Consider the following 12,057-nt stretch of genomic DNA (forward strand, 5'->3'; position numbering starts at 1 on the left):
CTATCTGACAGCTCCCTTCAGATGTAGCCACTTCACTACTGAAGTTTTTACAGATGCACTAACAATGGAATTAGGCCGTTTAATTCAATGTTACAATACAATTTAAGTTCTTTCTCAAAGCTGACCTTACAGACAGGCTACCTTACCTACCCTCTGTCCACCTCCCCACCAGAACATTTTTTGTAGCTTTAGCTGGGCAATACACAACAAGTAACTAAATTTTTCTTGTATGCCTTGGCCGCAAACTAATATTCATCTTTTTTTCCCCACAAAAGTACTACAGAGATTCATTTTTTTTCCACATTCCAGTATTTTATTCTAGCTCAATTGGCTTAACTCCTTGATCCATTGACCTATATAAAAACCAGTAACAAAACTGCTTAAAGCTCTTCATCTCCATTCCAGTCTAAGGTTGTCCTTCTCGGTCTTCCCTGATGCAGTTCATTGCTGAAATAAAATTAAGACAGTGAGTTTTAAAGGCAGAGTCTATGAACATTTTCATCTTGAAGCTACTGAAGGCAGATTTTACCACTTAAAGAACAGTGCTGTTAAAAAGTAACAGAGCCAAACCTTTTGGTTCAGGAAAAGCTCCCGGGATGAAGGTCAGACTGAAATAAGATGTTACCTGGCTGGCAAACCCGCATCTTGGTCCTGCTTCCCTGGAAGGAACGCTCTCCTTGCTCAGAATCCCCAACTCAGCATCCGTGGCGAGCGTCCATCTTCTCTTCAGCCTGCCAAAGCAGAGGTGCATTAATAATAACATAAAGCAGAGCCTTTACATCGCCACCCACCTCCCCCAACACAAGTCACATCATATACGAGGGTTTCACAAGCCATTCGCTGAACCCATCACATCACAGAAGCACAGTCTGGGAAAACTGTTCCGGGGCTGGCTGATGCCTTTGATATGCCAGCCAATGTATCATTTGATCCCTAAGCAGAGGGTTAACCACTTTGACATGGCTGCTTAGGAAGTGTGGGCTATGGGAAAAAGTTAATGGCAACAAGTAGGATGGCAAAGAAAGCTACAATTAAAGTGAGCAACTTAATGAAGTCTAGAAAAGAGTCTCAATAGATGAACACATATCGAGTCAGGGAATTCGGTTTCCCATCTTGCTTCCATACCTACTAGCAAGACATGACTGCATGCCCAACTCTGATCTGTGGAACTGAAGTTGTGCCACAAGCCAAAGGTTGCATACGGCATGGGTTAAAATTTTTCCATCAGTTGACCAAAATTGTCAAAGGAATATTTCACAGGTACATTAGACTTTCAAATGAGCTCTCAACAAGAGGAAGGATGCGGACATGAGCAAAAGGAGTTACCTCGAATTACAGGACTATTTCCACATATGAACTAGCCAAGAGAGCAGCTTTCGTCTCAGAGGTTTCTGTTGGAGGCACAACACTTCTTTTCTCCAAGGACACTGCAGTTTCCATATGCTAGCAAAGAATTCTTAGAACTTGTAAGGCAATGACAAAGCTAGCTAATTACGGCAATTTACCTACCATTGAACACTCCACCAAGCTAGTAACTAGTCCAGTTACTAAAGGACTAATTCCTCACTACAGCTTTTCAGTGCAGGGTATTTCAGTATTTTAAGGAAACATCCATTATCCTCACTAACCCTGGCATTCCCTCCACTTCTGCTGACTTTGAGTACTACAACATCCTGAGGTATATGCTTTCAGGCACCTGCCTCTACAGACAAGTTTTGACTATTCTTATGTGAAAGTATGTCGAAAAATTCACATGGCAAAGACCGGTTAAGATTAAATTCTAGCAGCTGTTCAGTACATCTGGTTTGCTCTTGTACTATTCATTGCTTTTCTCCTCTCCTCTGGCATCCTAGACTGTTCTCCGTCTTCAAGGATTGTGTTGTGCAATGAAATGTAAATGTCAGGAGCAGAGTTCATTTCAGACGGTCTTTTAATAGGCTTCGTAAAGCCAAAGAAAACTGTATACAAGAATCCTTTACCACTTCAAATACAATATCAATGGAATATGCATATTTCTTCCAGTAAAAAAGGACAATATAAATAAACATTTTCAAGAACCTCTTTTATGGTAAGTTTGCAAGTCTACTTCTGGGTAATTTACATCATTACAACAGTAAAAATACCGTTATGCAGGTTGAACATACAAGCGAGTTTCTCTTTAGATATATCAAGGTGGTTTGCCTTCCAATTTGTACCCAGGCTGCATTCCTACCTTGCTACACTAAAGGAATGTTACAAAAGACGAAGGTAATGCACTTAAAAAAAAGAAAGTCCACAGCTTGTTCAGCTTCTAGTGAACATTGAATTAAAGGTCCTTTCTATCTCAAAAGAAACTGAATTGGGGCCCCAACTTTAAAAAAAACGCCTTGGCTCATCATGAAGGATAAAATAAAATCTGAAGTGCTTTCAAAAAAGATTAAAAACACTTGAAAGCAGAGCTTTCTTAAAGAAAAGTCTAATTAGACCATCTTATATCAGAAGCTGTCAGGCTGTGTTTGACAAGATTAGAACTGATAATACTACAAAAGTGAAAATACAAGTAGATGTACTACACAATAACGATTTCAGCGAAGCTCCAAAAATCTTTATAAATACAGCCATTGGAAGGACGATCTTGAGTCAGGAAGGATTTTTACTCGTTGTGTGTAGCTGAGGACAAGAAGCAGGCACAATTGTAAAGGCACTGAAGCATAGACAAGTTCCAGCATTTTACTCCCTTGCATTATTCCAGAAGCTAGTGCGCTACAACGTCAGAGAATTCCCCCACCCTTGAATAAAGTTTGTTAGGGCTTCTGAGTTTTGGCTTAGTCTCAAGCTCGAAGAACGTATTTAAAAAAAACTTGCTTTGCCTTAGATCCAAGCACTCCTACACATGCATTACAAATTAGAAATTTAAATGGCACAACCACGTCCAAAGCCTGACAGATTGGTTCTTACGGGCAAGAACAGAAATAGTGGCACAGTCCAACTGAGCCTTACAGTATTTCCAGACTTCAGAACAGGGTCAGAAGATTTAAGAGAGTTCCTACAGCAACGTACGCATCATTCCCATTTGAACCAAGACTTACCGTAACTGTCATAGCTGTCTCTGTAGGATCCTCCTGAAGACCTGTCACCATAGCCACCTTGACTCCTGCTGTTAAAAAACAACCACATGCTTTGTATTTGTTCAACGATTTCTGCAGCCTGTTGACATTTCCGGCACACAGGCAATGGACATCAAGAGCTTTATTACAACAAGCCACGGCAGGAGTTGTGACAGCATTACCTGCTATTATAGTAGTCTCTGGAACCATTATATCCTCCACTTCTGGAGTCAAATCTGCTTCCGCCATAGCCTCTGTCTCCACCTCCTGGAATAGAAACCAGGTTATGGTTTTTCTTTAGCGTCCTGACAAATGCCATCATCATTTCAAGAAGTACAAGTTCTCAAGGAGTACAAGTCATTCATGCACACTCACCTCTGGAGAAGCCACGGCCCCGACCTCTGCCGCCCCGGAAAAAGCCTCTGCCCCCAGAAGAACCCCCTCTGTATCCGCGAGATCTGTTCTCTGATGACTTTCCGGCTTGATCAACTCTGATCTGACGTCCGTCTACAGACTAACAACCACAAAACACGCAAGTCAGCTTGCTATTTTACAGTAATACACCGCTACATTTAATTAAGCACTACCAGAATTTACTAGTTCGTATGAAGAATGGTTTTATTAAATGCCACAGCTAAGCCAACTACGAAAGTAACCCAACTTTCAAGCAGTTGTCATTTTTTTGTAACTGCATAGTTAAAGAACACTAGAACACTACAAAACTTTAGTAACACACACGCTTCTGCATTTTTTTTACATTTTTTGTTAGAATACTAGTATTTATCCATTTTTCCAAGCAGTATTGAACAGAATCAGACCTTCCAAGCTTCAATTATGACCTTTTGAGGTAAGAAAGAAGTCGGTTCCAAGGCCTCCTTACCTTTCCATTCATGGCCATCATCGCATCTTTAGCATCATCTATGTTTTCAAATGTAACAAAGCCAAAACCTCTGGATCTTTGAGTCTCTCTGTCTTTCACCACAACAACTATAAAAAGAGGGGAAAAAAAGCACACATCAGCACTTGTGCAACCCCCGGGACCAACCAGCCACCGCGGTACTGGGTGCCGCAGCCTTACCTTCGGAGATCTGTCCGTATTTAGAGAAGACCTGCTCCAGCGACTGCTCGTTGGTGTCAAAACTCAGCCCGCCGACAAACAGCTTCCCCTCGTCTGATGCCATCACGACCTGCAACGAAGCCACCGCACCGCGCTCAGCGCCGCCCGGACTCGCATCCCCACCGCCACAAGCGTTAACCTCGGCCCCCCAGCAGCAACCTGGAGCCCCCACCGGACCCAGCTCCACCGAGTGCCCGCTGCGGAGCGCGGGGGGAGCCGCCGGGGCCGGGACCCGGGGCCGAGGCCTCCCCCCGAGGGGCCCGGGGCCGCCCCGCCAGGCCCTGAAGGCCGCGAGGCCCCCGCCAGGCCCGGGGGCGCAGTGCGCATGCGCGCCCCCATTGAGGCCCCCCCCCCCCTTTCGGCGCCGACCCCCGCCCGGCCGCGGGACCCCCGCCCCTCCCTCCCGCCCCGCCCCCCCGCGCAGGCGCAGTGAGCCGCCCCTCCTCCCGCCCGCCGCCATTTTGCACGGCCGAGGCCCGTCGCCATTTTGTTTCCGAGGGCGCCCCGCGGCCCTCCCCGCGCCCCTTCCCCCCCGCAGGGCCCCACCGGGACGGCTCCGCCCGGCCCCCGGCTCCCACGGAGGGCACCCACAGCGGGCCGGGAGCCCGGCTCCGGAGCCCCGTGCCCGGCCAGGCCCGCTCCAGCCGCGCACCACCGCCGGCCTCGCCGCCCTGACCCCCCCCGGGCCGGCCGCAGCCCGCCCATGGCGGCGGGGGGCGCTTACCGGTGCTGCGGAGCCGCGGGATCCACGCAGCGCCCCCAAAGCTTCAGCACGATGAGCGCCGAGGCTGGCGGGGCGGCGGCTTATAAAGCTTCGCTCTGGGCCACGCCCCCCTCATGCATATGCAGATCGAGCCGCCGCCGCAGGGCGGGGCGAGCGGCGCCGCCGAAGCGCCGCCGCTTGATTGGCTGGCGCTTCATTAATATTCATGAGGCCCCGCCGCGCGGCGAGGGGAGGGGGGAGCGAAAACAAAACCGCGGCGCCCCTCCCCCGCCCCCCTTCCTCCCACGTGGGGGTGGGGCGTGGAGGCCGGCGCTGATTGGCCGCCAGCGCGGCGGCCGTCGGCCGGGAGAGCCCCTGTGAGAAGGAAGGAAGTGGAGGCAGGCGATTGGCCGCTGGGGCACCGAGAAGCCCCGCCCCGCCCCGCCCATTGGCGGCCCGCACGTCGAGGGGGCGTGGCGGCGCTGCCCCAGTTTCGCGCCCTTCGCAGCAATGCGGCGGCCGCAGACAAAGGGGCCGCCTGAGGGGGCCGCCGCCATCTTGGGCCTGGCCCGGGCTCCTCGCCCCTTTCCGCAGCCCCGCTGCCCGGCGGTGGCCCTGTGGGGCGAGAGAGCCCCGTTACCGATTCCAAAGCACGAACATTATAATCCAATAAAAATTAAAATCAAAAATAAAAGCTCAGTTTTGCATTTCACTGGTTAAAGGTCCAGAGTGGGGGGTTCTAAGGTGAAAATGTCTGTGTCAGAGGCTTCCCGCAGGGCGCTGACCGAGCTCAGCCTGCACGGATGTTGCAAAGCGCTCCCAATTCCCCGGCTTTTCCCCCCAAAGCTGCAGTTCTGCCTCCAAACCGCCGCCGTGCAGAGCGGAGGCCGCCACATCAGGCGGCACGGGATCGGTGACGGCCCCGATGCCCCTACCTAAGCATGGAAAAATAAAATCAGTCTCAAATAAACCACAGCGAAACGCAAAGCTTTCTGCCCACACTGCTCAGCTCTCGGCGGTAATGACGAGATGCAGAGGGATCTCGGTCCTGCTCTCTGCCCCAGTCTCCACTGCCGTATGCACTATTTAATTAGTTTAGTTTAGTTTTTGCTGTTTCGTTCCTCGCTACAGCACCGAGCTCAGCACCAGCAGGGACAGCACCACAGCCGGGGTGCTCAAAACATGCAAAAATACAGCACTGGTGAGACACCAATCCAGCAGTAGTAGCACTTTCTTACTGGCAAAACTGTGAAAAGAACTAATTAACTTCCCAGTCCAGAATAAGAACATTAAGTAATTATAATAACGTGCATTGTATATACGATTTGTTGGTAATTAAATGCACGTGATACACTCGGCAGTAAGAGGAGACGAAAAGGTTCAACATTTGGAAAATATCAGAGCAATAGTTAAAACCGAGATGAAACTGAATAGCAGGGTGAAGTAGGACAATATTTTTTGCAAATAAAAAGAGCGCTTCCCGATTTGAAGAGAGTCTGAGGTACTGAACAAGCCCGGGTTACCTGCCAGCTCTGGCCAATTTGCCTGGTTTTTGCCTTTTTCTGCCTGTTTTTTGCTGTGGCCCGCAGGAACGAGGAGGGTGGGCTCGTGAGCCAGCTGAGACCGCAAATTGATTTTTGCCCTTCAAGAGGGAAGATGACAGCGCAGCCCTGAGCTCGCGTCCCCAGCACGGCATTCGGATTCAATTAGGGACACGTTAACATAAGCATTTCTGCTCGTGATAAGGGCGGGTAAAGTGACCTTGATGCACCGAGCTGTTTCCCTGCGCTGCTTTTTGGGGTGTTTTAGTCCTAGCAGGACCAAAAGCTATGGGGACAGTGTATGGGGACTGCAGCTCTCCCTGTGGGACTGGTGTATGGGGATTGCAGCTCTCCCCAGCACAGGCTGGATGTTTCTGCAAAAAGCAGGGGGCACAATGCTGGTCTCCTTTGGGTGCACATCGATGCCCTTCCTTTGACACCTGCTCTATTAACCAGGATTGCCCGCGCTGCCCCAGTTCTGCTGCTCTCAGGAGGTTTCACGTGCTCCAGATCTGCTCGTTCCCGTCTGATCCAAGGTGTTCGGCGCGGCATCTGGTGCTGCAGGCTGCAGCAGCTGCCCCTGCTCCCAGCTGGATGTCGTGCCCAGCATCCAGGATGGAGCCAGGATGGGGAAACCTCGACACACACCGCAGGGCTACCTACAGCTGAAACCAGGCACTGGGAGGAGTGGCTCAGTAAATACCTCACCTGGCAGATTTCGCAGGTTGTTAGGGCAGTTAATTGGGCGTAACGCCTGCTTTGCCTCCCCGGAGCAAACCTCTGGGCAGCAGAGGCTGGCACCGGCACTGGCCCTGCTCAATGGGGCAATGAGGGAACAACACAGCGAGGGAACCGTGCAGCAAAGCAACCACACAACCCTACCACGTGCAGTGCTCTGCAGAAGGGCTGCACGCCCAAACCACCCTGCACAGCCCAGGAGCAGAGCAGAGGCTCCTCGGGCCCATTTTCCATCCCCTTTGGGTGCCCGACGAGAAGGGACAGCGGTGCTCGCGGTGCCCTAATTTGGTGAAAGCTTCGCCAAGGGCTCCAAACAGGCGGCTGGAACTACGAGCTCCCCAAAGCCGAGGCCGTGCCTTCGCCTCCCTGGGCTGCGGCGTGCGATCATCGCTCAGTCATAAATCACAGGAGGCCGGAGGGACTGCGGGGATCAGCTCGGCTGTTGAATCATGCAACCCCGCTCCTGACAGATGTTTGTCTCACCCTTTTTTTTTGTTGTTGTTGTTTAAAAAAAAAAAAAAAAAAAAAAGCATCCAGTGACAGGGATTATGGTACCAAACACGGTATAAATGGTAACGCTTATTTCCTGAAGGCAGCACACCAGCCCTTGATGCTGTAATACGCGAGGGGGGCAGTGACGGGGCCGTGCTGAACGCCTGCCCTTCTGCCCTGCCTGCGCTGCAGCCTCCACGTCCAGCCCAGGCCTCTCCCTGCCTCCCCGGGAGCCTTGCCAGGGTTGCACCCCAAAACCCTTCCTACAGGCTGGGGGTTCCCCCTGGGCCCTTTTTGCAGGGGCTTTCCTCCAGGCCTCCGGGACCAGCCTCACCCCGCGGCACCGAGCGCTGCGGGGTCTGCCCAGAGCCACGGCTCAAAGCGGGGAGCTCCAAACCCGAGCAGCCCCAAAATCCTCCGGGTGCCGTTGCCTCCAGCGAGGGCTGGGGAAAGCAGCTCCCAGGAGGGTGGGGAGGAGCACGGGGGAGGCGGGCGAGCACCCCGGGGCTTTGGAGCAGCACCCACAGCCTGCTTTGGGGCTCTGGCTTGCACAAGCTGTGCAACAGCAGGACGGGAGCAGGAACAAAACCATCCACGTAGCCACGCTTCTGCGCTCCGGCATCGTGTTCCTCCCCCCTGGGACCACCCTTCCTGCATGCAGCCGGGGGGGCGCCCAGCAGAGCCTCCTCCTCCTTCTCCTCGCCCTTTGTTTCTGCCAGGATTGCAGGGAAAAAGGGAACGGAGGCTGGCCCCAGCCAGGGGTCCCCTCGCCAAACCCTTCCAGCGGGGCCGCGGAGCAGGGGGGAGCACGCAGAGCCCTGTCCCTGCGGAGCCCCCCAGCCCCTGCTGCCCCACGGGACCCTCGGTGGTCTCGTCGCCAGCCTTGGGACTGGGAAGCACGGAGAGAAAATGCTGAGCTGGGGCTGAGCTCAGAACGGGCGGCCCCGAAACCCGCAGGAAAAAATATTCCCTCCTCTCTCACTGCTTTCCCTGAGGGAGTTGCTTATCCAGCTTTGCAGCTCGAAAAAAAAAAAAAAAAAAAAAAAAAAAAAAGAGAAAAAAAAAGAAAAAAAAAAAGGCCCTGACGCAATCAGGCTGTTGCCATGGCAAGAAACGTTGCTGCTGCATTTCCCTCTGTGATTTACTGCGACTAGGACTTAGCAAGTTGTAGGACAAAGCAGCAGCAAGCGCCGGGATCGGCTCCCCAGCAAGGCTTGCAAAAGCTGCACGAAATCGGGGCTGGCACACATCGCCCCAAGGCAGCCAGGGGGGGTCACAGCAGCGTGGGGGACACCCCAAATGCATTTCCAACCCTCTCTGGGCAGCGAGCGAGCAACCAGCCCCATCCCAGTCCCAGTTCCCCATTGCTCCATCCCCGCTAACACCAGTGGGGAGCGAGCGCAGCGGGCACGGTGCCGTTACCCCCCAGGGGAGCAGGGGGGGCACCCACAGAGTGGATGAGGCCCAGGCTGCTCACAGGGATCTGCAGACCCCGTGCCGAGGGATCCACCCCAAAAGCCCCTTCCCCCTGCACGGGGCTGGCCCAGCACCCTGGGAGGAGGGAGGGACGCGGACCCCGGGAGCCCAAAACCACCAAATCCCTTTTGGGGTGCACCGCAGCAGGCTCACCCGTGCCAAGGACGCAGCCAGACTCTGCCCACGCCCCCCCCAGGTGTGAATTTGGGGGCATTTTGCAAACACTTCCCAGGCTGCAGAGCCACCCGGCAGCGGGGTGTGACGCCAGGGATTTGCAGTGAGCCGGGAGCAGTCGTGGTTTGGGTTTTTTTTTTTTTTTTTCCATCCTAGCTGCAAGGGCGGATCAGATCTCACGCCCGGAGCAGCTCCGCGCTGCAGCCTCGGCTCTGCCATCACCTCGGGGGCCACAAGGCTCAGCCCCCCCCCTAATTCTGACCCCGGGTTTTCAGAGGGCTGAACCGCCCCGGCTCTTGTTCGCCCGCGTGGTGGCTGCAGGTTTGGGGTCCCTTTAGGGCTCTCGGGAACATCCGACAGCGCCAGGCTCCCCGCAGAGCCCGTGCCTCCGCACCAACCGTGCTCTGCTTCCCTCATGGGGCTGGGGAGACCCCAGGGAGCCCCCCCTGGGCTGAGGCCGGGCGCCCCTCGCCCCCCACAGCCCCGTCCCACCCCTGAATCCGCACCAGGAGCGCTTCCAGGGGCCCCTGCGCCAGCTGCGGCTCCTTCTGGCGTGGAAAAAGCAGCAGCAGCAGCGCGGTTCTCTCCCACCTTCGCTCCTGTCAGCCTACCAGCTGTATCAGGGACTCATCCCGGTTATATAAGCTCCCATTAATCATCATCTAAGAGTATTTGCAGCCTCGTAGTTCTTCAGGTCAGGAGATGCTGCCTGAGGACACCGCAAAAAAAAAACTTCCAGCGGGCAAACGCCGGGTGACCTTGCGGGACGGAGGCGTGGGGATGCAGGGGGATTTTCATCTCGGTCTGTAGGGGGAAAAAAAAAAAGCTGCCAGGGTGCCAGGGACAGCATTTCGCACCCCATCAGGAGGTGAAACGGGCACTGGGTGAGCCATAGGGGTGCAGGAGGGAAGCGGGGCTCTCCCACCCCAGTCCCTTCCTCACCGCCACTCGCCCCAGGGGCTGGAGCGGTGCTGCTGCGGTGCTTGGGGCGGGGGGCTCATCCCCTCCTGCCCCCACGTATGGGGACCCTCAGTTTCCCTGCAGGAGGGCCCCAGGGCCCCGTTTTCCCCCTGCCTTCTCCTTGCTGGCCACGAGGATGCCGCCTGCGCTCCCGTTCTGCCGCCTGCAAGGGCGCGTGAACGACCCGGAGCTGCGCAGCCGAGCGGGTTTGGTGCTCCCAACTCCAGGCACGGCGACACAAACCGGGATAACCGGGACTCTGCGGGGGCAGCCACAGCCTTGGAACCCCCCCCCCCGAGCTGCAGCATCACCCCGAACACCGTGCCGGGAGCTCATCTCCGTCCCCCTTCGGAGCCCCCCTGCGCGGTGCCGGGCTGTAACCCAACCTCTCCCCAGGCAGGAATGAGACCCGACAGCCCAGCGGATTCCTGGCCGTCTGGGTCACTTTCTCCCCGCAGCTCCTGCTCCTTTTTTTTTTATTTATTTTTTTATTTTTCCCCCTTTTAGGCAGGGGAAACGGGTCGGGGAGGTCCCCCCAGGCAGGGCAGGCAGAGGCAAGGTCCCTGCCTCGAGCGGCACCGCGCCTGCCCGGGGAGCTGCGGCCTCACAGGGGAGGCCCCGATCCCGGCACGCACCGAGCCATCGGGGCTGCACGAGGACGAGGGGAGCGAGGACCCCCTGACATCCCCAATTTTTTGGGGGTTCATCCCCAAAAAGCACCCTTTGCCCCTGCGGTGCCGCCCCGTCACGCTGCGCCCTGAGCGGGGCCTTCGAGGGGACCCCAAACCGGGTGGGCTCCGCTCCCCGTCCTGCAGCTGGGCCGGGGCAGCGCCGTGGGGGTGTCCTCGCCCCCCCAGCCCCTCGCCCGCTCGTGCCCCTCGCCCCGCTGAGCCGTTACCTTGGTGCTAAAGCCGGCGCTTTGTGGAGCCGTCCTCCCGCAGCTGGCGCTTGGCAGGAGGGGAGTTCTGCTTCAAAGAGCCAATTCACGGGGGCCTCCCCGCCCCACGGGCAAGGTGGGGGCTTTCTCACGAGGGGGGGGGGTTGAGAAGAACGGGGCTGGGGCCCCACCGTAGGGCTGGGGGTGATCCCGGCCCCCGGGGCTGAGCTCGCCCCGAAATGGGGCACCGAGCATCGCACCGCATCCTGCGCGGGGCCACGGCCCCAGCAGCGCCCTGCAGCCCCCCAGGGCCACCAAAAGCTGCCACCCCCCCCAAAAAAAAACAAACCCAGGAGCCCCCCATGGACCTGAGAGCACCAGGGAAGGCAGCACCAGCCGCAGGTTCCCACCACGGCTAGCTGAAGGGGGGGGCGAGAGGATGCAGCCCCCCAGGCACAAAGCCCCGCTCTGGGCTGGAAATCCCCCCCCCCCCAAGAGCCCAACCCCGCTGCCGGAGCCCCCAAAAACCCTGGGAAGCCCCCCCTGCACCCCTGAGAGCAGCAGGACCTGAGGAACCCCCCCCCAGGGGGAGACCCAGCCCCCCCCCGGGGCTGCAGCCCCCTCCCCAGCTGCTTTTAAAGCCCTGCTGATGCCGCTTAAATCCCCTCCCCAGCTGCTGGGATCCCACTCCAGCTGGGCAGGGGGGGTGTCAGCAGAGGGGGGGGGGGCTCCTCCATGCCTGCAAGCATTCCTGCAGCTCCCCCCCCCCCACCCCCTTGAAGCCCCCCCCCCCGGCTCCGTGCGTGCCGCGGGCCTGCCCCTATAAGGATCCGAGCGGGGCGCTGGGGGGGGGCGCGGGGCTGGCGCTCAGCACCCCCTTGGCAGGGGCTGGG

At 56.2% G+C, this 12,057-nt stretch overlaps 1 protein-coding gene across 6 annotated transcripts; it reads right to left on the minus strand.

The window, feature by feature from the left end:
• Positions 1-303: 303 nt before the first annotated feature.
• On the minus strand, positions 304-5,004 carry CIRBP (cold inducible RNA binding protein). Of its 6 annotated transcripts, none has more exons than XR_014619177.1 (8): positions 4,928-5,004; positions 4,165-4,273; positions 3,967-4,073; positions 3,462-3,600; positions 3,269-3,353; positions 3,069-3,133; positions 626-731; positions 304-447 (listed from the first exon to the last, which is right to left on the minus strand). XR_014619177.1 is itself a non-coding variant. In XM_084302729.1 (7 exons), the coding sequence occupies exons 2-7, from the start codon at positions 4,265-4,267 to the stop codon at positions 2,633-2,635; spliced, it is 516 nt and encodes a 171-aa protein (XP_084158855.1). In that variant the 5' UTR covers positions 4,268-4,273; positions 4,928-5,004; the 3' UTR covers positions 1,913-2,632. The 6 variants fall into 6 exon arrangements, 4 of the variants coding, with proteins under 4 accessions (XP_084158855.1, XP_084158854.1, XP_084158853.1 ...); XR_014619178.1 differs by having other exon boundaries at positions 3,069-3,136; XM_084302729.1 differs by lacking the exons at positions 304-447; positions 626-731 and adding an exon at positions 1,913-2,649.
• Positions 5,005-12,057: the final 7,053 nt, after the last annotated feature.

Source organism: Netta rufina (genome assembly GCF_964035555.1).
Source record: "Netta rufina genome assembly, chromosome: 28".
Taxonomy (NCBI): domain Eukaryota; kingdom Metazoa; phylum Chordata; class Aves; order Anseriformes; family Anatidae; genus Netta; species Netta rufina.